We start from the raw sequence: 23,814 nt of genomic DNA, 5'->3' as shown, positions 1-23,814 counted from the left end.
GCAACTAAAAAGCGGCAAACACGGAACAAAACGTTCGTGCATAGGCAAATCCACGTTTTAAGATCAAAGAAGAGGGTTGTAAAGCCGCATTTTGCAACTGCAACGCATTTTAGCAACCAAAGAAAATCGTCCGCCCCAGGTGCAGCCTGACCAAATTCAGCATGAAGTATTCTAGTCAAACGTATATAAGAAATATTTTCAGTTACCTATTACATGTTGCATTTTTTATTATTTGTTTGTTTTTATACATGTTGTAACCCTGTTTTAGATTAAAAACCTGGTGAATGATACATTTTCTTGAATTTTTTCCCATAACGTAAAAAATTTTAGAATTAAAAAACCTATGGTATTATACATGTACATGTACATAGTTTTGGAATAAAAATGCTTCAGAATACCGAATGCAACATAAAGGTTAGTGAGAAAAAAAGCGTGTTTTCCTGGTTAGACTGATCATAATGAGAATCTGTGTTTTATTTAATTTGAAGGAAATTGTAAAATTTTAAAATTGTAAAATCTGGTAATTAGTTTACTACTTATAATTTCATTGCTTCATTTAAACATGCTTATGACCCAATATCCAGTATTGGAAATTCAAATAGGTCTGAAAATCCCTTTACTTAAAAAAAGCTGGTTAGACAACCTGGAATGCTCTAGTTGACCCCACAAATGATTTCAAGGAACCAGTAATCATTTTCTTTGCTGTTCCAAAATGGCGAATTCGGTAAGTGCCTTTTGGTTGCTGGTCTGGTATTTTCCATGAAATCTCAGAAACACTCAGCGCCAGTAAGGTAGATGTGCGCTTCCAATAATAACTGTAAAAATATTGAAATTATATTTCATTTGTATATTTCCACATTTACCCTAAATGTATATTATTTAGAATTATCTTGAAATTATATCACTGCAAGGTTATTTTACTTTGAAGATTGTGAAAATGACAAGTTTTCAAGTTTTATTTTCAAAATAATAGGTGTGATAATAGGTCTAAATATATATGCAAAATGTACTGAAACATTTTAGTGCTAAATAAATTATTATTATTATTATAATGAATTTGTAACTTGATTACCTAGTTTCCCAATCAGCATCAGTGAACACAGTTTTCCAGCTTCCATTACTCTGTTTCTTCTCCACTGTGAGGAAACTCTTACCACTCTGAAATCCCCAACATACATGTATTCACAACCAAAGCCATGTATTAAGGAAAAGCGACAAGTTGTCCTATTTAAACTTGCACAATACTGTTTCACTTTTAAAATATGCTGCTCCATTGCCTCTCATTTGTATATCGAAAATCTACTTTACAATACACCATAAAATGTTTTTCTCTTCTAATTTTTTTTCACTTTTCACAACCTCCACTGAAGAGGTTATGTTTTTACCCCCATTTGTCTTTTTGCTTGTCTGTTTGTCACCATCCTCATAATATTGAAAAAAGTTATGGATGGATTTTGAAATCTTCAGGATATGTTAGAAATGGGCTAACTTAAAATGATTTACTGATGATCTGTTAATTAATTTTTTTAACTGTCAGGAATGAACCAAGTAGCAAACAATTAGATTTTGTTGATGATTAATTAATAACATCTGTTTGACTGTTAGCAACATTAGGCAAACAGTTATGAAGGGATTTTGATAAAAAAATTTGAATAAGGATAGGTCCAAAATGAGCTATATTTGGGTGGTGATAGAGTAAATGACTGATTTATTAGTTTATTTATTAGTTTATAATCAGTCCACCACTAATAAAATTCATGAAGCTATAATTAATAAAAAGTTGAGTTAATTAATTGATTGACTGATTTATATAAATATGATAAACGTTAAAGAAAAAGGATTTGCCTTGCCAGAGGTCTGTACTCTGTGTGCTTTTTTAGTTATCCTTACCATTACATTGTTCCTGGGGTTTGCACTGATAAACGACACTTTTACTACATCTCCCTACAATATTGATAAATAATTTTTCTCATCTTTTAGGGAATATATAGTATCAAAAATAGAAAAATATCAATATCAAATCTATAAGATATCAATTATGCTGTACAAAACAATGTATCAGTTCAACTACATGTATGCCAATAAAAAACAAAAAATAAATTCTTTTCTGAGTACATTCAATTATGAAAAAAAAAAGAGATCTGAATAACAAAAAGTAATTACCTGGATGTATTTGGATTTTGGTTGCTTGATTACATCACCAAAACTTCTAAAAAGTGGGGGACTATCATGAAGAACAGGGGTAAGAAAGGAAATCAGTTTTGATGGAAAGTTTGGAGTACTAGGACCAGATGACAATGTAGAGCCCTTAAAATGAGAAGAAAAATAAGGATTATGACCAAGTAAAACAAGATTTCAAAGTTTCAAAGGCTACTGTATACTTTCATTTTCAAATGTGGTATCTATTGGTTAAGCTGAAAAAATTCAAGCTACATGTATTTATATACACGTATAAGCATGTACATAATTACACATGGTAAGGTTAATGCACACTCAGAATTCAATGCCACATGTAAAGATAATTTAAATACAAATCTTAGAATTCCTGAAGAGTTATTTAATTATTTGCATTCTTTGTGGATTTTTTTCTCACCTGGGCCATTGCTGTTGTCAGTCCCTTAAACTTCTGAATAAATGCCAGTAAGGTATGGGGGCCATATATGGTAGATGCACCTTCATATCTCTGAATCTGAATAACAAAGACCAAAACAAATTTCATGTTAATATTTATTCAAGCCTGGTAAATTCTATGTGCTGTCCATTTTTTTCAAATGCTTTTCAGTAGTCAACATAGGGAAAATATTGTAATCATGCATGTTAACATCATTTCAACACAGCCATATAAATAAAAACATTACACTTTTAAAGAATTTACATGAGTAACTCTCTGCCCACATTTTATCTAAGCCTGTATTTTTTTTTTATGCTGACAAAAATGAAAAATGTGAATGCTCCCAATGTTACCCATTTGCAACGCCCAATGACAGGCAACCGTATTCTAAATTCAATTATCCTTGCCTAACCCTTTCAAAGTTTATTGGCTGTTAGATGTAAAAAAAAAAAAAAAAACTGGCATACTTTTCAGTAAAATTATATCCATGATATCATGATATTCAAATCTGAAATTTTTGCCAATGTCTGAAAATTCATACATGTAAATTGATTTTTTTGAATAATTTAACAGGCTTACCTGATATTCCTCATATGTGACAACATAATCTGCATAACTATTAGATAGTCCAGCAACAACAGTTTTAGTGTTGGAGGGGAGACCTTGCTGGATGGCAATCTAAAATTTTGAACAAACCATACAAAAATGTCATATATTTACAGTATGTGAAGACAAAACTGTATCAAAATGTCTGATAAATCTTTAATATTAACATACTCCCAAGTTTCAATGTACTAAATATCGTTATGCACCACAGCCATGTGGGATCATATCTTGAGAAATAATTCACAAGTTTGCTTGATCTCTCATCACCTTATGACCCTGATGCAAACATTGCTGTGTGACATTTAATAATATTAATTGATATATATATATATATATATATATATATATATATATATATATATATATATATGGATATTATCAAGTAATTTGTCACAGTTCTGTGGTTTTTGAATAACACAATTCTCTTCACAATTTTTTTATTGGGGGAGGGAGGGGGGAAATACTAACTAATTTATCTACCTCAACAGGAATACTGTCTGTGTTAAATAAAATACACAAGAAATTTGAACATGAGACAGCATCATTTACAATGAACTGTGTCATGTACCTAAAATATAATTTTAAGAACCCGTTCTCTTTTGCATGATATAATTATTTTTTTACAAGTTATCATCTTAATACAAATAAACCATACCTCAGTGACAGCATTTCGCAATCTTCTACCTGCCATTGTACTGAAAGATTAATGGAGGAATAAGGATAATATCCTTAATCTGATATAAGGTAAAAAAAGCAACATCACATAATCTATTTCATTAACAAGCATTGCAAAAATATAGAGCATTACTAACCTCTACTGAAGTAGATACATGTTACTGAAACAAACATTCTTTATTTTTTCAGATATATTCATGTACATGTACTGGTATGTCATAATCATGGCTCAGAATATAGGAGTTTATGCACCACCATGCACTTGACTGAAACTCAATAAAGAAGCCAGGATAGTTTATTAACTTTTTTGCTTTTTTCATATATTGCGTTTTCAGTAGAATTTCACAAATTATCTAGAGAAATACACATCCCTACTGAATATAAGTTACCTAAATTCTCCAGGAACTGCTAGTATCATCAGCTCCCCAATCCTCAGAATCTGAGTGGGAACTACACTTGGTTGCCATGGATATGGGAAGGACATCTGATGAAAAGTCCATTAAATTTTCAAAAATAAGGCATCTACCCCTTTTGTCTCACAATGTTAGTCCCCCTCACTTTACTTCTCCACATCATTATTCCCCCTACCAAAAGTAATGATATTATCCACATTGATATTCCCCTGCACCTGTGTTGATCCTCTCCAGCACTGTTTCTTATTCTCATCATTTTTTTATGATAAATCAAAATAGTTGCCATTTTTGGGTCCAGGTATTTACAATTATTTTTGAAATTAAGAATTAGTTTTTACCAGAGGTGGAGTAGCAACACAGGGAATCATCAGGGTCGAGTAAGTAAAGGGATGTAAACAAAAATACTATGTACCTTTATCATTTTAGAATTCTGACTCAAGTTGGTCAATACAAATAAGATTTTGAGGAAAACAACTGGAAAAACCAAAATTGCATTAGAGATATATTCAAATTAACCATGTAGCATTTTTGCATTAGGATACCATAATGTTTTGAACATTAACAAGTCACTCAGAGAATGCATTTACATACCTCCCCTGTGTTCAAGAGGATAGGCTTAGGGTGCTGGCACTGGATTTGTGCTCGGCTGGGTTTAGATAAAATGTTACGCACGAAGTTCCAGAATGGGTTACCAGTGGTAGTACCTTCAAATAAATAAGTTTTTTTTTTAATTTTTAAAAGATTATTGATGGCATACATCTTACCAGAAATCTCAGCTGTATACCTTTATATGTGTGTGTGTGTGTGTGTGTGTGTGTGTGTGTGTGTTTTTATGAAAATTGAAATGACTAATTCAAAAGAAGAATACACTTTTAAAGACTCCATACCTTGTGTGAAGTCAAACGAGCCTGGCCCATCAGTGGTTCCTGCAGCAAAACTATATCCCATAGCTGGGGGGCAAGTAGTGGCCTGAAAATAATCTACTGTGAACTATGTTTGTACAAAGGGTAGCAAATATCACACCACAACTGTTCAAGTGACATTGTTTCTATAATTATTTTGTATAACGAGATGTGGAAATAAATGTAAACACTACTTTTGTAAACAGTACAAACAATTTTTATACTCAATATATACATAAACTTACATAATGAGTGGCATCAATTTGGACTTTCTGGTTGGACATGTCCACAAACTGATGCCTGTAGTCCACTGGACCAGTCAGAAGAGTGTTCGCACTATCAAATAATTCCTGTGAAAAAATATTAAATATTATGCACAAACTACACATCATGGTTTTTATATTTCTTCAAGTATGTTAAAATTACATTATGGTTACAATATTAGAAAACGTTTTTTTAAATGCAAAGTAATACAAAAATTACATTATGGTTAAAAATACTTGAAATCTCACAAAGTAATTAAAAAAAGGAGATTGGCATATTTAACTTACTTTCGCTTTCTTGTACTGTTTTTTTCCAATAATCTTTGTGCTTTCATACATGTCCTTCCCTGGACCTGATGCAACACAAAGCTCAGGCTGAAGATATTCAGAAAATAGTTCTGTATATTTGTCATGCAGGAATACATATTCAAATAAAGATTAAATATGTGAGTAGTTAATTCAGTGGTATTCAATAAGACATATGGAAACGTGTCCCATACCTTTCCATTGCATGTGCTGGTTGAGACGTCACATGGTTTCCCTGTATCAATACAGTGTGCTCCTTTGGTGTTTGGAGACACATCACCTTCATTACTCTGGGCAAAGGCTGCTATGAACTTCCCCTAACCAAACAGTGCAACCCATTTAATCATGTAAAAAATAATAATAATTTTGTAATTGTATTTCTTTTTGTAGCATTGTCCTTTTCTTTTTTATGTCTTTTGATTTTTTTATTTTGACAAATTAAAAAAAACTATATTCAACTTTCAGATACAGTGTCCAAATATAAGTGACATAACAACCAAATGTCCCAGATTTACCTCTCCTGGCAGACTCCCTGGGTTCATTTCTCTTTCAAACAGCTGTGCTGCATATCCTTTGTTATCTCCACTTATATAACCATTGGTGTTGTTCATACTGGTGCAATGAACAGCAAACCAGCTGAAAATACAGTGTTAGGAGTGTTTGCATATCTCTTTATGATTAAAATAATACACAGAATCAGATATTATTTTTGATAAGACAAGATCTGTAAGGATTGAGGGTTTACCAAGATACAAAACACTCCACCATTTGATTGTTTTTTTTTTTTTTTTTTGTTATCAAGGAATAAAACCCTACAGTAGTAACTGTAATAAAGAAAATATCATTAAATGTGATATACGGACCTGATCATACCAAGAGGCTGGCCATTTGCATCCACAAATTTCAAAACGGTCATGTCCTTGTCCACATTGTAGTTGTATCTATAAAATTCATATTGAAAAAAAAATCAATATGAAAAGTATAAAAAATTTCAGGAACAAATGCTATATTCTTATATACCATACTGTTTTTAAAAATATGAAATAATGTGAAATATGAACTCTTGAAATTTTCTGTTATATTTTTGTACTTACTTTGCCTTCTCTCCTGGTGGGTTATTCAGGTATGCAGTAGGGCTGCGGTTGATGTTGCTGTTCAGAAGTACTCCTGTGTTAATGTAAATATTTCCTGCAACCATGTTGTTGTGGGCATTTTGGATACTCTATAATTAAATTGACTTATATTTTGTGATTGAATTATCATGATCAAAAAGATAACACATTGCCTGACTCTTTAAGTTTTTATTCCCACTTGTTAAAATTATTTAAAAAGGGGAATCTTTTTTCCTTGGTAGGTTTATAATAAATAACAAAAGCTCTCAAAATTTTACTTTGGCAGAACAGCAATGTCAAGAAAAAATCAAAATTCAAAAGTTATTTTTGCTTCAACAGTCCTGGGATTCATTAATCAGAAGGTTTCATTGATCCTACAAATATGAAAATATAACATTTTTGCTTGTTAAAAAAATAGGAATAAAAGTTCATTGGCTTGACGACTGAAAAGTCCAGGGAATAAATGGTCCAAAGATTCTCTTATTTGTTCCAACTTTCTTCAAGATAAGGTGTTTCAACGTATACAATGCACGTTTGACGTTTATATAAATGAATGGTTTTTCTGGAAAGTCTAAAAATTTGCCGTTAATCACAAGTAACCCCATCCAAAAATCCTGAAAAAAAATGCGTTTTAAACCTATTTCTGAACTTAAAATTTTAATTTTCACTATCATGACAACAACTACCCGCCTTCATTACAAGATTGACTCGAACATCAAAAACTTAGATCTCAAAACCGGACTTAAAAATGTCATTTTGGATACACTACAGTGTAGGGTCTACCTTGATGATTACGAAAGGGGCGTTGAAATTTCCAGATATTAATATTTTGGTGTATAAAATTCTTAAAACCGACGTTGGATTTCAAAACAGTAAACTTTAAAATAACCATATTTTTTCGGCCAATGAACCGTGGGACTATAGAACCGTATCGTGGTAAAGACTTTACACAAATGAGTATACATGCAGTTCTAGTGAATATTCCAAAAAGAGCTTGAAGGGTTCTCTTTCAACTGTACTTGTTACATGACGTACACATGCATTTCGGTGGACGTAGATATTTAATTGATTTCTTCGTTAATACTATAACTAAAACAAAGAGAAAGAATACAAATGCTGACAAAATACAACAAGCGCAACAGGATAACGGGATAACGGTAGGGGGACTGCTATATTTAAACAGACGGCGGTTGAAGGGCGTGGCAAATCCCTCTAGTAGCTCTACCTATACCCTTATGGTACGTAAGTCTTACCTTCACTATTCCATCAACAAGGGGATCCAAACTTTCCTCCACAAAGCCAAGGGATGTGACATCAAACAACACATACCGGTGATATCCCCCAGGACCAGAGTGAGTATGGGTTCCACTCACGCAGACATTGCTTTCATCATAAAGACCATTGTAGAGAGTCTTCAGCTTATTAGCAACCTAAATATATATATATATATATATATATATATATATATATAGTCTATAATTATGTCTCAAACAATATGTCATCATTTTTGATAACTGGATTGTAATTTCTGCCCCAAAATCGCGCTTTTACGCGAATAGAATCATACGAAATAAATTGATTAATAGATTGATAAAAATAAAATCAAAATAGAATAATCACCAAGTGATATAATACTGTTCTTTTTTTTTTTTTTTTGGCTTTATGTGTATCATCCTTTTATTTTTCAAATTTGGCAAATTGTTACAGGAAAATGACAATGACGGACGGCAGATCTTTTTTGTTTATCTCATTTCCATGTTGCACGAACGGTCCATAATCTGTGTAATATTTATCGAAGACAAAAATCTATTCTACATTGCATTCCGCAATATTGATAAACTTTAAAAATGAACTACAATTGTGAAAATAATCGAGATATTTTGAATTACAATAATGCAACTACAAATATTAAGAAGTGTAGTACACTGTGCAACACGCTGGAGAGCCAACTCTACCCTATTAAATTAAAATAGTCCAAATTATCACAGAAAATGATATTGGTTGAGAGTACTTAGCACTGTTTTAACACAAAATATTTTTCGTGGATATTTTTTATAAACTTTACCTTCTTTTTCATAATATCAGATATCATACATGCATCAACATTGACGAAGACTACCCTGGACGTCTTAGCAGCGTCAGCAATAATAAATGCCCTGCTATACAGTCGCATATGGATCCCATGGCTTTTTTGGGATGGATTGGCATACCCCATCTAAAATCAACGACACAATTATTATGACAATTGAACGACTACGTTTTTTTTTTCCACGTGTGTTGAAACTGGATATCATATGTTGCTTATAAAAGAAAGAGAAGAAATAAGTCCAGTAAACGAACGAAATTTCCCGATACGTGACATCATTTTGTGGTTTTCCTCATCTTTTTGAAAAGAAAAAAGGGGGGGGGGGAACCTAAGGGGGTCGAGAGATATTTCACTGAGTCGAAAAAAAAACGTAGTCAAAATGACTAAAAAAGTTTAGTCCCACCTCACTGACAAATATGACAGACGGAATAAGATCCATTTACCACACCTTCTGACTTACCATTTGGTCATATCAGTAACATTTTTGATAAGTTAAACACACTGAAAAAACTATACTTTCCCGCGTCTATTACCGGACAATAGTTTGGACAAACCAGGTGAGTCTTTTTGCTTAATCACTTGCAGACAAAAACGAGGGATGCGGATCAGGCCGAAAAGGTTGGTAGGGTGTCATCATGTAAGTAAATAAATCAAAAGATCAATAATACAAAATAATAGAATAGAAATATTCCATCAAATTCTTTTTCTAAAAGACAAATGCATGATCTCTCAGTGTTTCTTTTCTGCTTATTCCTTATTTATAATGCATTCTTCCCTGGCTCTTTTTCGTTAAGTTTAAGAAAAAGCGTTAGACAATTATAATAATCCGCACTATTGAGCTTAGGCGAAAATATAACAGCGGGCACATACAACATGTGTTGAGGAACCGGCGAAAATTCACCCCCATTGCAAAAAATATTAGTCTCTTTGAGAGAACTCGGACTAAGAAAGGATGTTAATGTTTTTAATTGTATATTATTACTCTGCCTATGGTAACGGCCACCCTCATGAGTCCAGTAAAAGCGAATAAGGTCAATTTGTGGTTTAAAAATTAGTGTATCGCAAATGAAAACAACTCAGTTAAGTCTTGGTCTAGAATAATTAGAATATTAATTACTTAACAGAATTTAGGCATACACACGGCGAAAGAAACAGCCGACCCCCCCCCCCCACACACACACACACACCACCCCTAACCATTACTACCACAGCCGAATTCTCACACTATTTGCACAGAACTATTAAAACCTTTATTTTATTTTTTTTCTGAAAGTAGAATTACAAATTAACGCAAAACAAAACAAAAAAAAAAACTCCAAAAAAAGGTTTACCATATTGACTTCTGCTGCTGGTCCCGTAACATCAGCGATCCCTGACCCTATGTAATAATAAGCAACTCCATAGCAGCCAGTGACCAAATAAAAAAGAAAAATGATTTTCCAGGCTGATACACGGTCCACCATTTCGGTCAATTATACCAGTATAAGTGATTCTATGACATAGACACGTATCTCTTAAATGTGCAATGTAAACATCTAAACCGGGTCAACCAGCTGGCACTTTTTCGGGGCTAGTTAAATGGTGGGCGGATGGACCTCCGTAGAACACTTCTCTTAACTTATCTACAGCCGGCGCTTCGAACAATAGGATAATTCAACCTGTATTTCACTTACACGCTCCACTGTATTTTCATACTCTTCGTTACATTCATCCTGTTTTTCGAAGCGTCAGCCGTGGGATAAGTCAGTTACAACTACTCATCGTCTACTGAGTGCACGACTCGTGTTGTAAATGCTAAATAAATCATATTCAAATATATCCATTATATTCTATTTGTAAGGACTAAATCGACATCCACATCCTTATGAGGAAAGCTTATCTCTTTGTTTCCAAAAAGGGGAATTTTGTACACAATTTGAAATGTACATGATTTTAATTTACATTCAGTTTAAGGATTTGAATATGATTATCACTGAAAACTCCGCAAATATTATGCTGATTTAAAAAACAAGTTATGCAAAATATCCCAACGTTTTTATTAATATATCTTCCATTCCTAAAAGCAATACGTATACTTTCGGGTGATACTAATAGACGTAAAAACTCATAAATTCAAAACCATGTAGTGTTTTGTTTTTGGATCGTTTGGCACTTATTAAATATTTCACTAACGCTATAAATGTATCATATAGATCATTAACCTAACAGTAAAACATCAGTCAGAGAAAGTCGGAATCAAACCAACTTAGATTAAAGAAAAAGTTACTTTTCTCATTTTATCATCCCGTTACCAGCAAAACAAACATCAACAAAAATGTTCAATATCAATCTCATATATGTCAGTCAAAAGCGTTTCAATTTTCACTCTTGTAATCTAATGCCTTTCTTTCTGATCAAAGTTTAAGTCTAAATTTCAACAGTATGTGAACAAATTGTATTATATTAATGGCCTAGTTTCATTTTGTCTTTTGAAAACACGGAAAAACAAAAATAGACATAAGACATAATAGAAAAGGTTTACCATATTGACTTCTGCCGCTGGTCCCGTAACATCGGCGATCCCTGTCCCTATGTAATAATTAGCAACTCCTTGGCAATCAGTGGCCAAACAAGCTAAAAAACAGGCAAACAATATATGCCTAGCTAACACACAGTCCACCATTTTGGTCAAGCACATATGTGATTTTATGACATGCAGCTCATCGAGGTGTAACTTAACAAACTAAACTGGGCCAGCTTGCTGGCGCTTTATAGGGATCTACTTCCCAAGCTCAAGGGTCGTGAATTAAAACGGTGGGTGTATGCAAAGTAGTACTCTATAAAAGGCCAACTGAGCGATGGCATTAATTTCATATCAAAATTCTGGTTGGACAGTACAAAATATTGTCATGAATTAGCCATATCTGTGAATGTCAATATAAAAAATTCGATAAACAATAAATCAATCTGTGTCCCTTGTAAAAGGTGGGTGTATAGAATTTTTAAGAACCATCATTATTAACATCAATTCTTGTTTAGATATTCTTTTAAAACAATCACCTATTCTGCAAATAACGCTGAGTATCCAGGGAAAAATCAAAACCAATTATTGGTTATAAATGAGTGACAATTGGTTTTGATGCGACGCGGGTGTGGAAGACTGAATTTAACCTGTATGCACGTGTGCGTGCAAACGGGCTTAATTGAGCTCTTTGGGGTCATATCAATTTGGCGATTTAACAGCATAACAAACAAAAATGCCTCCGTTACTGTTCGTCTTTTCTCTATGCAGAGGGGGGCGACAATTGAGTTCATGGTGCTATTTATGGAAAAAAAAGTGGTTAAAATTATCCACCTTGACATACAGTACGTCTGTTGGCGTAAATCACCATCCGCTCTCAAAAACACACGAAACTCTATTGTCATTATTTAAAAGCCATCGTGGCCCGAGTATCATAACTGTTCTTTTACGCGAGAGTCCGTCTTAGGAGGGATGGGCGACTATTGACTATGAGGTATAATTTCAAACACTGACGTGCATTATGTATTCACCGTCTTGGATAGCAGCCCACGTAAATGCCCATAATTTACGACAGGTAAGACATGACTGAAAATCGTGTAACTGTCACTACGTTTTTCATCTCCACAATGTTAGGCCTACATTTTGAAATGACTTTGTTGCGGTGCGTGAAAAAAATACACCCATATATAAAACACACCTAGACTTAAAGTAAAAACGAAACGTCCATGAGTGACGTACAAAATCAGTCGTCAGGCGACCTGGGAAATAAAACGATTTAGTAATATACCAAAACTGACACATTCACATACATATTATATAAACTGACAGTAATCGTAATGGATCCCCCAAAAGCCCCTGATCCATGCATTTGCGGTATTCAAAGAATGCGTGTCTGTTCTTCAGAAAGCAGCGGCGCTTTTCTTCCAAGCGGCTGTCGTTAGTGTTGATCGCAAATTTTGTTTGAAAAGTCGATTTCGCGAACGAGGTCCATAACAAAAATCACAAGTTTCGTAACTGAAGGGAGCAAGGACTTCTGAAACAGTATACAAAATTAAAATACGAGCCATAACAATTTTGTAACAGACTACTAGCGCAACCTGTGGCCAGATAGTACAGGAGCTGTTGGTCTTGGTGAAGTCGTGACTAAAATTGATAAATCTTGGGGGATATTCTCAAAACACCATGCACTGCTTCAATTTTCCTTTATTTCGTTTTACCGTCAACGATCATAAAGTTTCATCTGATTTAAGAAATTGAAAACATAAGGAAAGTATATTATCTGAATGATGACCAAATAAAGTACGATAAAAAATACCTGAGTTAATGGTTTTAGTAAGTAGAAAGGCATAACGTAAGACACAAATGAAGATTTTTAAATTGATAAACATACGACTTTATATTGCAAAATTCGCATGTGCCATTCTAACGTTTTACTGCTGAAAGACTTAATATGATGGTAAAGAAAACTGCAATTTATCACTAACTGCATGATCAGAAAAAAGAAATTTTAAAACTATGATTTCATTTGAGTGTCATCACTTCTTTACGACAAAAGTCTAATTTAGTTTGATTGTTTAAATATTATACATTTTAAGGAACACATGAACAATAAATACACAGTGGCTGAAAAAAAGAATAATCATAAATACTAAATTTAGCAATATTTAGGAATTTTAATTCCTAAAATTTAAAAATTGCACAGTACAATTTAAAATTTAAAAATTACTCAGTGCAATTTAAAAATTGCACAGTACAATTTCCTTATATATAATCTGCTTAAATATTGGCTTATCGATAGCAGCTGATCACATCAATATGTGTACAACTTTTTAAAATACTTTAACAAAACATTTACCCTTGAGAATAACTGTACACTCGTATGTATGGCAATCTGAATTTGGATTTCAATTATGTTGGCTTTTACGCTACATTTTCAGTAAGTTCTGACTGCAGCTTGACATGCTTCAAGAACTTCAAATAGCTTTGAATGCCTTTCTTCTCGGACAGGGGAGATGCTGCAACTTGGAATATATCTGTGGAGCCTTCAAATGGAGTTATGGAGCCACCAATCATGCTTTTTGATGATCCAAAATGGCGTATTCTATAGGTGCCTGGCATCTGCTGATCAGGTATATTCCATGTGATAACAGAAATGCTTTCCCCGAGTATTGTGGATGTGCGTTCCCAATGGTAACTAAACAAGAAATTTAAGTCAAAAGCTTAATTACCATCTACATTTTTTACAAAAATACTGAAAAATAATTTGACTGCAAAGCACCACCTCAACTGTCACCTAAACGTATATTTGTAAATACCCAGTTTATTACTAATATGCAATAAACGTTAGCTTTTACTACACTGTTTTTACACATAATTCAGCCAGTTAACTATGAGTATGTCGGAAGTGACTGCTAGCTTTTACTGTATTACAACAACATATAATTATGTAACTTGGTTACCTTGTTTCCCAATCTGCATCAGTAAACATAGTTTTCCAGCTTCCATCACCCTGTTTCATCTCCACTGTGAGGTAACTCTTACCACTCTGAAATCACCAACATATACTAAACAAAACTCAAGAAAGGCAGCAAACTATGTATGTTTTATCCCAACAAGACTTGTATGACTTTACACGCCTTTGGATTTCTTTAAACTACCCCCCCCCCCCAATCACCCAGGCACATAGGCAATGGGGGTTAGGGGTTCAAAATAACGAATCGTTTGGTTAGTAAAAGTCCATTCTGGATCAATATTTCTTCTAGGTTCTATGCCATTTCCGAACTTGGATTAACTAAGAGGATAAAAAGGTCCACTTTATCAGAAAAAGAACCCCCTCTGAAATTGATGGTCATTGGCCTGTTACCCTTACCATTAAGTTGTTCCTGGGGTTTGCACTGATGAAGGAAACTTCTACTGTACCTCCCTGGAAAATATAAATCAACGTGCTTTCTAACAAATTAACAAAAGTGAGATTATACACTTCAGAATCTTGTATAATCCACAAGTTATTTCTTCCATTTGATGATTTTTATATATATTTTTGAAGTCATGACATTGACACAGTTTTAAAAATTCTAATCTAGTGATTTCTATTCCAAACAAATGATTACATATTTTAAGTAAAGAATTTATATAAAATTTCTGTTATAATTACCGGCATATATTTAGGGTTAGGCTTTTTGACAACATCACCAAAATTCTGTCCCATTGGTGCATGATCAAACAGCACAGGAGGTAGGAAAGAAAACAATTCCTTCATAAAATTTGGAGGACTAGGTCCAACTGGCACAGGAGACCCCTAAAAAAGTAAAAAAAAATCTAAGGATTTTAACTTTCAATTTCATAAATTTCATAAGCATTTTTCATATTTAATTTATCTGACAACACTTAAAGCAAAAACAGATGTAATGTAAAAAGGGAAATGTACCTTTTATGACAACTAAAGATGAGTTTCATACATTTCTTTCTCTTCCCTTTTGATAAAAAAATTCTTATTCATTGTCAGTGGCTGACTTTAGTTGCTAAATGAGATGTACATTCCCCAGACAGCCTCAGTGATCTGGCCCACGTCTGGCCCAGATCTGGCAACGTCTGGCAATGTCTGGCAAAAGGTATGGCCCACGTATGGCTTGCCACATGTGGGCCAGATGTGGCAATGTTTGGGCCAGATCTGGCCCAGACATTGCCACATCTGGCCCAGTCCACATTTGCTCATATGGCCAGATGTCGGCCCAGATCTGGCAATATCTGGCAAAGGTATGGCATGCCAGATGTGGGCCAGATGTGGGCCAGATCATATTCAAATGGGCCAGATTAGGGCCAGACATGGACCACATATGGCCCAGAATGTTTTTTTTTCTTTTTTTAAAATTATTTTTAATTATTCAATAAGATTACTATAAAAAAAGACATACAAGATTCAAGATTCAAGTATTTATTCTGTGCTAAAACCCTAAACAAAATTATTACACATTATATAACCTTGCTGGCAACTAACATGTAACAAATTAAGGGTCACTCCTTGTCTTTTTGTACAAAACAATGTATATTTGAAAAAAAAAAAAAAAAAAACTACACTGCAAAAAGGCAAATATACAGACACTTAACAGGAGGAAATGTCACTTACATACATGTAAAGAAAACAGTTATAACAACAATTTTTTTTTCAACACAAAGCTGCTCATCGAATCTGAATTAACACAAATTACAAAAATTGTAATTAATCATGCATGTACATGGGGGAGGGGTTTGAGGGGGAAATATTTTTGCACACATTGTCATTTTTAAACTAATTCAAACATATCATTAATAATAATAATCACTAATGAATATAGTTTTGTAATGAATAAATCTTGAATAATGAATGAAAAAACATTGTTTTTTTAGATGATGGTGAGTTATAACAAAATTATAAATAACCATGCAGTAACTGTTTCAATTCAACTTGCATGCTGGCTACAGTACTGTACATACATGTAAATTCTGAAAAAAAAAATATGTATACTCCAGCACAGATATAGATGTACAATTAAAAGAGAATTACATGTGCACAAAAACAAACCCCAGTATCAATGCTTTTGAATTAAATCACATCATGAATCAAATCACTCAATGAATTGAACCAGTTTGCAATGTTTGCACTTTTTTCAAATCCATAACACTAAGAAATGATACATCTTGACAAGCTTATAATTATTAAAGGAATCAACAATATGGAACAAGTAGCTCTACCAAGTTAACAGTTCATTCAAATGTCAAGTCAAAACACAACATCCCTTCCTTTCTTGGAGAGAAACGGTCCTTTCAAAACATGTTTATTGACAGTTCAGTCTTTAAAATGTCCTTTCAAACATTTGCAGAATAGCATATGAACTCCAACTTTTATTCCTTAAACCACACTGAAAATTCTCAAAACTTATCAACTCATATCAAATCCCATTTCCTTTCACTACTACTGGTCTCTTCCTTTACGTCACATTCAAATGTTCCCTTCACTTTTAAAGGTTTCTCAGACGTGTATGAATAATACTGTTTGTTTTCTAGTCCTCCACAAGAGCCACATTTATTTTTCTTGGATTTCAGCATTCTCCATGTATTTTCATCAATGATATTACAATATGCACCTGAATCTGGTAATACACTGAGATTAACACCGCCTCTATTTCCTCCATGTCTTCTGTGTATATTGCATTGGTTCCCACACCAAATGTATATGCACTCCTGGATTATCATGTTCAAAGCTGTCATTTACATGAATAATAGTTTCAGTTTTGCAGACTTTTGCAAAGTGATCCAACGTTCCATGTTTTCTCAGTCAGGGAGTTTCTACTTCGTTTTTCATGTCTAAACTCGTAATGTTTAGACTGGCTTGGTTTGTCAAATGACTTCGGTTTCATCATACTCACAGTTTCTGGTGTTCCAATTTCATTCAAAGCGTTAACTGTCTAATGTTTCTAACCCGTGTTTGGGAGAGTCCTGAAAATATCTTGTACACCTGTCCCTGCTGAATACAACATAAGCGCGCGTCTCCTCTATCATGTATTTTTAATTTTCTATTTTTGTTCATTATTCATGCCGTCCGTTGGTTTTGAAAAGATCAATCTTTTCCGTCAGCGAAGAGTTTAAAACTGTCTAGCCATCGCGTCGAGCGTGACCCTAATGTCTCCGGACTTCTGTACGGTTCGAATTTCGTAATTTCACATTTTTCCTCCATTTTTTCAAAGAAAGTTGGCTCACAGTTTTGCACTAGTGTTAATCCTCGTCGCCAGTGTTGATGCCTTCGAAATAAATCGCATCACGAATCAAATCACTCAACAAATTATCAGTTTGATACACTTGTGCTTTTTTCATATCCATAACTCTAAGAAACGCTACATCCGGGTCCTTGACCGGCTTAGCATAAAAAGCGGAATCTTACAACAGCGGAACGAGTAGTTCAAAAAAGTTTTAGAACAGTGAATTCATTCAAATGTCAAGTCAAATTAAACAAATAGCACACTTATGAGGGGACTTTGAAGAAAAGAGAGAGAGATTAATTAAATCAATATTTATCAAATGACGTCAGTTCAATGCATTCAGCTCACTGGTCAATAAAAAATAAATAAATAGAAAATAAAAATTGAAAATGAAAGTACCATATCTGGCCCAAGTCTGGGCAGCATCTGGCAAAATGTGGCATAAATGCCAGAGTTTGCCAGACTTGGCCCAGATCTGGCAAGTGTCTGGCAAAATGTGGCATAAATGCCAGACTTTGCCAGACTTGGCCCAGATCTGGCAAGTGTCTGGCAAAATCTGGCCCAGATATTGCCAGACGTTGCCAGATCTGGGCCAGACGTGGGCCAGATTACTGAGGCTGTCTGGGTTCATAGTCCCTCCTGTTCCTTACCCTAGCCATTGCCACAGTCAATGTTTTAAACTTCTGAATATAGGCCTGTAATGTGTGGGGGCCAAATATGGTTGATGCACCTTCGTATCTCTGAATCTGAAATACAGAATCAAAATCTAAGTTCACATTCAACTTTTAGGCTTTACACTAACCTTGAAGAATTTTACAAACAAACTTTATTACCCAATTTGTCAGTGAAGTAAGAAAATCTCTATACTCTTCAACTATTTTCACGAAGTGAACAAAAAACTAATCAGCTAGTATGTGTAGTGCAAAATAAAAGGTTTCCTGAATAACAAACAGTAAAAATCTCACTTTTTGGTCAGTCTTGTCTACATCAGTTTGTGGGAGGGCAAGAAGCATGGCAGATGTAAGCTCAACATTGTGACATTGTGATAATTAAGCTTTTGAATTGAATTTCATTGTGTTTTTTATTGATAATCTACATGAACTCAATACATATTTTTCATTGTTCAGACTCACCTGATATTCCTCATATGTTGCAATGTAATCTGCATAGGCATTAGACAGTCCAGCAACAACAGTGGTGGTGTTGGAGGGGAAACCATGCTGGATGGCAATCTAAAAAAAAAAAATTCCTGAAGTAGTATAAAACTTATCTAGTTATCTAATGATGTAAATGTCGCATACAGCTCTGAAGTATCCCTTAGCAAGTTTTGCTGCATGGAATATCAACTAAAGCAAGTCAAATTTTTGTCTGGTTAAATTTACACTAAATGTGAGATGTTATGTATTATTTGCAGTGAGTATGATGTTTGGTTTTAACACATGTATTTCATAATTTGCACATTTCATCAATTATATTAAATAAGGTCTTTATTTCTGTAAATTAGGCCTACGGCCTTATATTACAATCGATATTACTTATAAAATAAAGGTGTATATATTTGCTACCTCAGTAATTGCATTTCTCAACCTTCTTCCTGACATGGTGCTGAAAGATTAGAAAATCAAAACTATTTTTCCAAAACTTGAACAAATCAGAGTTTCATCAATTTTTTTACTTATATTATCCATCATAAATTTTCTGTGTTGAATAACAATGCTAATAACAGTCATGTTTGATTTGGTCTTTCAGGATAAATACATATCCCCACTGAAAATAAGTTACCTAAATTCTCCAGGAACTGCTAGTATCATCAGCTCCCCAATCCTCAGAATCTGAGTGGGAACTACACTTGGTTGCCATGGATATGGGAAAGAAATCTATTGAAAACCACACAATATTGTGAGAACGTTAATGACCAAAAATCACTACAAGAAATAAAATTTTCATTAGTCTAAGAGGCAAACTAAAATCAACATGAAAGTTTTAGGTTTGCACTTATGGACCTGTAGAATACTATCAAACTCAAATATCATGTAAGTAGCTAAAAAGAAAAATCTACTGTTCAAACCATCTCATTTAATTTTTAAGCAATTGTGTTTACTCAATCAGTATCACTTTTATGGCCTTGTAATAAATTATGGATCCAAAACTGGATGCAACAGGTTTTCACACTTACCTCTCCTGTGTTCAAGAGGATGGGCTTAGGATGCTGACACTTAATTTGTTGAGGAGTGGGTTTGGATAAGAAGTCACGGATAACATTCCAAAATGGGTTGCTTGTAGTTGAACCTATAAACATGTGAGGAACGTGTTAGAAGGGATAGATAACATGCACATTATTCTTTAGGTCTTCAGGGAACCATTTTCAGATTTGAGAGTGCAAAATGGAGCCATGCTTGAATTGTTTGGAGACGTTAGCATGCAGATATTAAGAAGATGAATAAAAAATAACATCTCTGAAGAGGTTGTCAAATGGATATCAATAATGACAAATTGGAGTTCGAATGTATGGTTACGTGAACAGACCAAAGTTAAGGACGTACTGCTCACAGTTAAAGAAATGAAATGGAGGTGGGCAGGACATGTCAAAAGAATGAAGGACAATAGGTGGACAATCAGACTTACAGAATGGATCCCAAGGTATGGACAAAGAAAAAGAGGAAGGCCGGTCAAACGATGGAGGGATGAATTAGATGACTACTGGAAGTCTTGGAAGAAGAAACCTTGGCCAAACTGGAAATCTGAGGCTCAGGATAGGAAACAATGGAAAAAGCATGCTGAGGCCTTTGTCCAACAGTGGAACACTATAGGCTCTAAATGATGATGATGATGATGAAATTGGAGTTCTTTGAATCAAATACTTTAAAAAAAAATTGACATACAAGTACTTTTCCTCTTCAAAGATGTTATAAAAATCTAATTCATTTATAAAATCAGAAAACTGTGGATGAATGACATAAGTCTCTGTAAAGAAGTAGAGAAAGTCTGTGCTATCTTATAAAGTGCATTCCCCAGGGTAAAAAAGGTTATTTATGTTCATTCAGACATCTTGTGGCATGCATGTCCCTCCTCTACCTCTCCAGTATCAAGAAGTATTGGTTTAGGATGATGACACTGCTCCTGGTGTGAACTTGGCTTCTTGACCATATTTCTTACCACATTCCAAAATAATGAGGTTTGCCGAGAACCTTGTCAAGCAAAATGTACATATACACATTTGTAGACTTGTGAGCATGCACTGGTATGCTAAGAAGAATATGAGCTAAATATGTAAAAACAAAAAACTGCACCCAATGTCTGGTCCAATTTGCAGTTATGAACATAACCGCTTCTTACTCCTCAAGATTTTTAAGCAAAAAAAGACATTCCTTCAAGGGCAACAGTCAAGCAAACATAGTGATAGAATTTGAATATTGTTAATTTTCTCACAACATATCTAAGCAGTATGCCTTCTGGTACTTAGTATCCTCAAAGTATTTCTATCTAAAAAAATTTTATTAAAATATTGTTCAAAATATTGAAAGATTATATTTCCAAAATATGAGACAACCTGAACATCATAATTATTTTACTTACATTAATAATAATAGTTTGGCTCTTTAAAAAAGTGTCAGAAGATTTTTTAAAAATATTTACATAAAATATGTTAAGTAGAGAGAAAAAATTGTTTGCATGCCTGCAACTCACCTTGTGTGAAGTCAAACATGCCTGGCCCATCAGTTGTTCCTGCAGCAAAACTATATCCCATAGCTGGAGGGCAAGTAGTGGCCTGAAAAAAATCACTTTTGTTAAAATACATTACAACCTTAAAAATCACTATTAATAGTGATTTAAGTAAAAAAAGATGCAGTCTAAGATATTGTGTAATACTATAAAAGCAATACTCCCATCACATGCATTACTTACATTATGTGTGGCATTTACTTGGACAATCTGGATGGACATGTTCACAAACTGATGCCTGTAGTCCACTGGACCGGTCAGAAGAGTGCTGGCCCTATCAAATAATTCCTGTGGAAAAAAACAGGAAAAACAAGTGATTGGGCATATTTGTATAAAAGAGCTATAACTGTGTGCTTAATCAGCATCAGTGAGGTCCTTTTTTCATTGATATTATTGTAAAAGATTATCATTACATTTAAATGAACTTTTAATTTCTTGTTCTATTTCAATACATCAGACATTATGTAAAGGTTTACAGTAATATATATATAAATTGCTGGTGTAAATCTGTGGTACATAAAACTTACTTTTGCTTTCTTGAACTGGTTTCCTCCAATAATCTTTGTGCTCTCATACATATCTCTTCCTGGACCTGATGCGATACAAAGCTCATTCTGAAAGTATTTAACAAAAGTTATACTCATAACAGAGGGTTACAACTAAAGTGGAATGATTATCTCCAACAACATTTTATCCTACAAATGATATACATTTACATCTTTGGATAGACTTATTTCTTGAAAAAAAAAAAAAAAAAAAAAAAAAAAACAGCAGGAAAAAGAGACTTTGTTAATCTTGTAAATCTTACATAAACCAGATCAGCACATTGAGTAGGTGGGAGCTTGGATTGGTAGATAACTCCTATGCTTGACCAAGTTATATAAGAATCATAATTCTTGCATTCTACAATAACTATTGCTAAAATGGTACTGGATGCAGTAAATAACATATCAGGCAACTCTGCACGAGTTTCAATATGTGAGACATGTCCCATACCTTTCCTTCGCAAGTGCTGGTCAAGATATCACATGGTTTCCCAGTGTTGATGCAGTGCGGTCCCTTGGTGTTTGGAGATACATCACCTTCATTACTCTGGGCAAAAGCTGCCACAAACTTCCCCTAATAAAAGTCAAGTGATAGGATAGGCAAAAATTTCAGGAACATGACAGCAGTAAACTGTGTGACAGCTTATAAATTTACACATGACATTTATGTGCATTTAATCAGTTTCTATCTTCTTGCATGTGAAATAAAAAAAAGACCTTTTAACATACAATTAAAGCTTAATTAATTCTTTCATCAACCAAACATGTTGGAATGGGAATACATTGGGTACATACATACAAAAGAAAGATAGAGTGTCCAAATATGAATACAATATTTACAACCAAATGTCCCAGATTTACCTCTCCTGGCAGACTCCCTGGGTTCATCTCTCTTTCAAACAGCTGTGCTGCATATCCTTTGTTATCTCCACTTATATAACCATTGGTGTTGTTCATACTGGTGCAATGAACAGCAAACCAGCTGGAAATGGATTGTACTGAGTATTTGCCTTCTTAAATATTAACCTCTATAGCTTTATTATGACATTCTTCTTCTTACAAAATTTTATGATCATTTGTGAAAAAAAAAGTAACTTTATTAGAGAAATGCTTAAGAAACACTGCTTCTTTAATAAGACAAACATAATGGCAGGTAAAATTCAAGATCAAAAAAGAGGGTAGATAAAGAATATACCTGATCATGCCGAGAGGTTTGCTGTTTTCATCAACAAATTTCAAAACAGTCATGTTCTTGTCCACATTGTACTTGTATCTATAAAATAAAGTAACATGAGATGATTACGAGATAAAGAGCACAATCAATCATAAGATAATGTCAAATATAATATCCAATCCATTTAAGAAATAAGCACAATGCAGACAAAAAATTTACTGGAAGGAAATCCATATTTTGTAAGAAAATATGAAGAATAACACCTGAATTTTTTTACTAAGTCACGATTAATTCTCACCTGGCCTTTTCCTCTGCTGGGTTATTTAGGTATGCGGAAGGGCTGCGGATGATGTTGCTATCCAACAGTTCTCCTGTATTGATGTAAATATTTCCTGCAACCATGTTGTTGTGGGCATTTTGGATGCTCTATAATTAGAATATCTAATTTTGTACATCAACAGTCTTCAAAAAAGAAGAAGGTTAACAGCATTGTGACATGTGTACCATGTGAAATTAAAGGGCCAAAAATGCATGCTTATCAGAAAATATGATTTTATAATATTGGTGGATGGACCTCAGTGAGGTGCACCAATAAGACCCCCTTTTTCAAAGAAACTATCGGTCTATGTAGATCACTCCAATTATGTGGGGACTTTTACTGA

At 33.9% G+C, this 23,814-nt stretch overlaps 2 protein-coding genes across 4 annotated transcripts in view; both read right to left on the bottom strand.

Moving 5' to 3' along the window:
- Window positions 1–473: 473 nt before the first annotated feature.
- Window positions 474–11,721, bottom strand: LOC106168246 (uncharacterized). 2 transcript variants are annotated; one of them, XM_024076515.2, is made up of 19 exons: window positions 11,496–11,721; window positions 8,954–9,103; window positions 8,142–8,318; window positions 6,871–6,998; window positions 6,640–6,717; window positions 6,292–6,412; window positions 5,971–6,093; window positions 5,759–5,845; window positions 5,453–5,557; window positions 5,193–5,274; window positions 4,897–5,009; window positions 4,282–4,376; window positions 3,873–3,912; window positions 3,191–3,289; window positions 2,594–2,689; window positions 2,164–2,307; window positions 1,891–1,944; window positions 1,073–1,158; window positions 474–815 (listed from the first exon to the last, which is right to left on the bottom strand). In XM_024076515.2, the coding sequence occupies exons 1-19, from the start codon at window positions 11,649–11,651 to the stop codon at window positions 635–637; spliced, it is 2,115 nt and encodes a 704-aa protein (XP_023932283.2). In that variant the 5' UTR covers window positions 11,652–11,721; the 3' UTR covers window positions 474–634. The 2 variants fall into 2 exon arrangements, with proteins under 2 accessions (XP_023932283.2, XP_013402701.2); XM_013547247.3 differs by lacking the exon at window positions 11,496–11,721 and adding an exon at window positions 10,306–10,661.
- A 1,995-nt stretch (window positions 11,722–13,716) lies between these two features.
- LOC106168243 (neutral ceramidase B) overlaps window positions 13,717–23,814 on the bottom strand; it is an 11,732-nt gene continuing 1,634 nt past the window's right edge. Inside the window, exons 4-19 of one of the 2 annotated variants that reach the window (XM_087007061.1) lie at window positions 23,451–23,578; window positions 23,174–23,251; window positions 22,840–22,960; window positions 22,430–22,552; window positions 21,961–22,047; window positions 21,617–21,721; window positions 21,398–21,479; window positions 20,786–20,898; window positions 19,493–19,587; window positions 19,276–19,315; window positions 18,844–18,942; window positions 18,361–18,456; window positions 15,130–15,273; window positions 14,845–14,898; window positions 14,435–14,520; window positions 13,717–14,169 (exon numbers count right to left, since the gene is read on the bottom strand). In XM_087007061.1, the coding sequence (XP_086863187.1) occupies window positions 13,896–14,169; window positions 14,435–14,520; window positions 14,845–14,898; window positions 15,130–15,273; window positions 18,361–18,456; window positions 18,844–18,942; window positions 19,276–19,315; window positions 19,493–19,587; window positions 20,786–20,898; window positions 21,398–21,479; window positions 21,617–21,721; window positions 21,961–22,047; window positions 22,430–22,552; window positions 22,840–22,960; window positions 23,174–23,251; window positions 23,451–23,578 (1,725 nt within the window). In that variant the 3' untranslated portion in view covers window positions 13,717–13,895. Of the gene's footprint in view, window positions 14,170–14,434; window positions 14,521–14,844; window positions 14,899–15,129; window positions 15,274–18,360; window positions 18,457–18,843; window positions 18,943–19,275; window positions 19,316–19,492; window positions 19,588–19,886; window positions 20,000–20,785; window positions 20,899–21,397; window positions 21,480–21,616; window positions 21,722–21,960; window positions 22,048–22,429; window positions 22,553–22,839; window positions 22,961–23,173; window positions 23,252–23,450; window positions 23,579–23,814 lie in introns of both variants that reach the window. The other variant, XM_087007060.1, reaches the window with a different exon arrangement.

The sequence above is a fragment of the Lingula anatina genome, chromosome 2 (genome assembly GCF_051362555.1).
Source record: "Lingula anatina isolate TDL-2025a chromosome 2, LinAna3.0, whole genome shotgun sequence".
Classification (NCBI taxonomy): domain Eukaryota; kingdom Metazoa; phylum Brachiopoda; class Lingulata; order Lingulida; family Lingulidae; genus Lingula; species Lingula anatina.
Note: the sequence above shows the minus strand (reverse complement) of the source record. Positions and strands in the feature narration are given on the sequence as shown.

Coding starts and splice junctions, on each gene's coding strand:
- LOC106168246 (XM_024076515.2), bottom strand. CDS start 11,651: ATGTGCTTGACCAAAATGGTGGACTGTGTGTTAGCTAGGCATATATTG. Junction 6,999..8,141: donor TTGTTGATGGAATAGTGAAG/GTAAGACTTACG, acceptor ATTTAATTATAG/AGTATCCAAAATGCCCACAA. Junction 5,846..5,970: donor CCAGCACATGCAATGGAAAG/GTATGGGACACG, acceptor GAATATCTTCAG/CCTGAGCTTTGTGTTGCATC.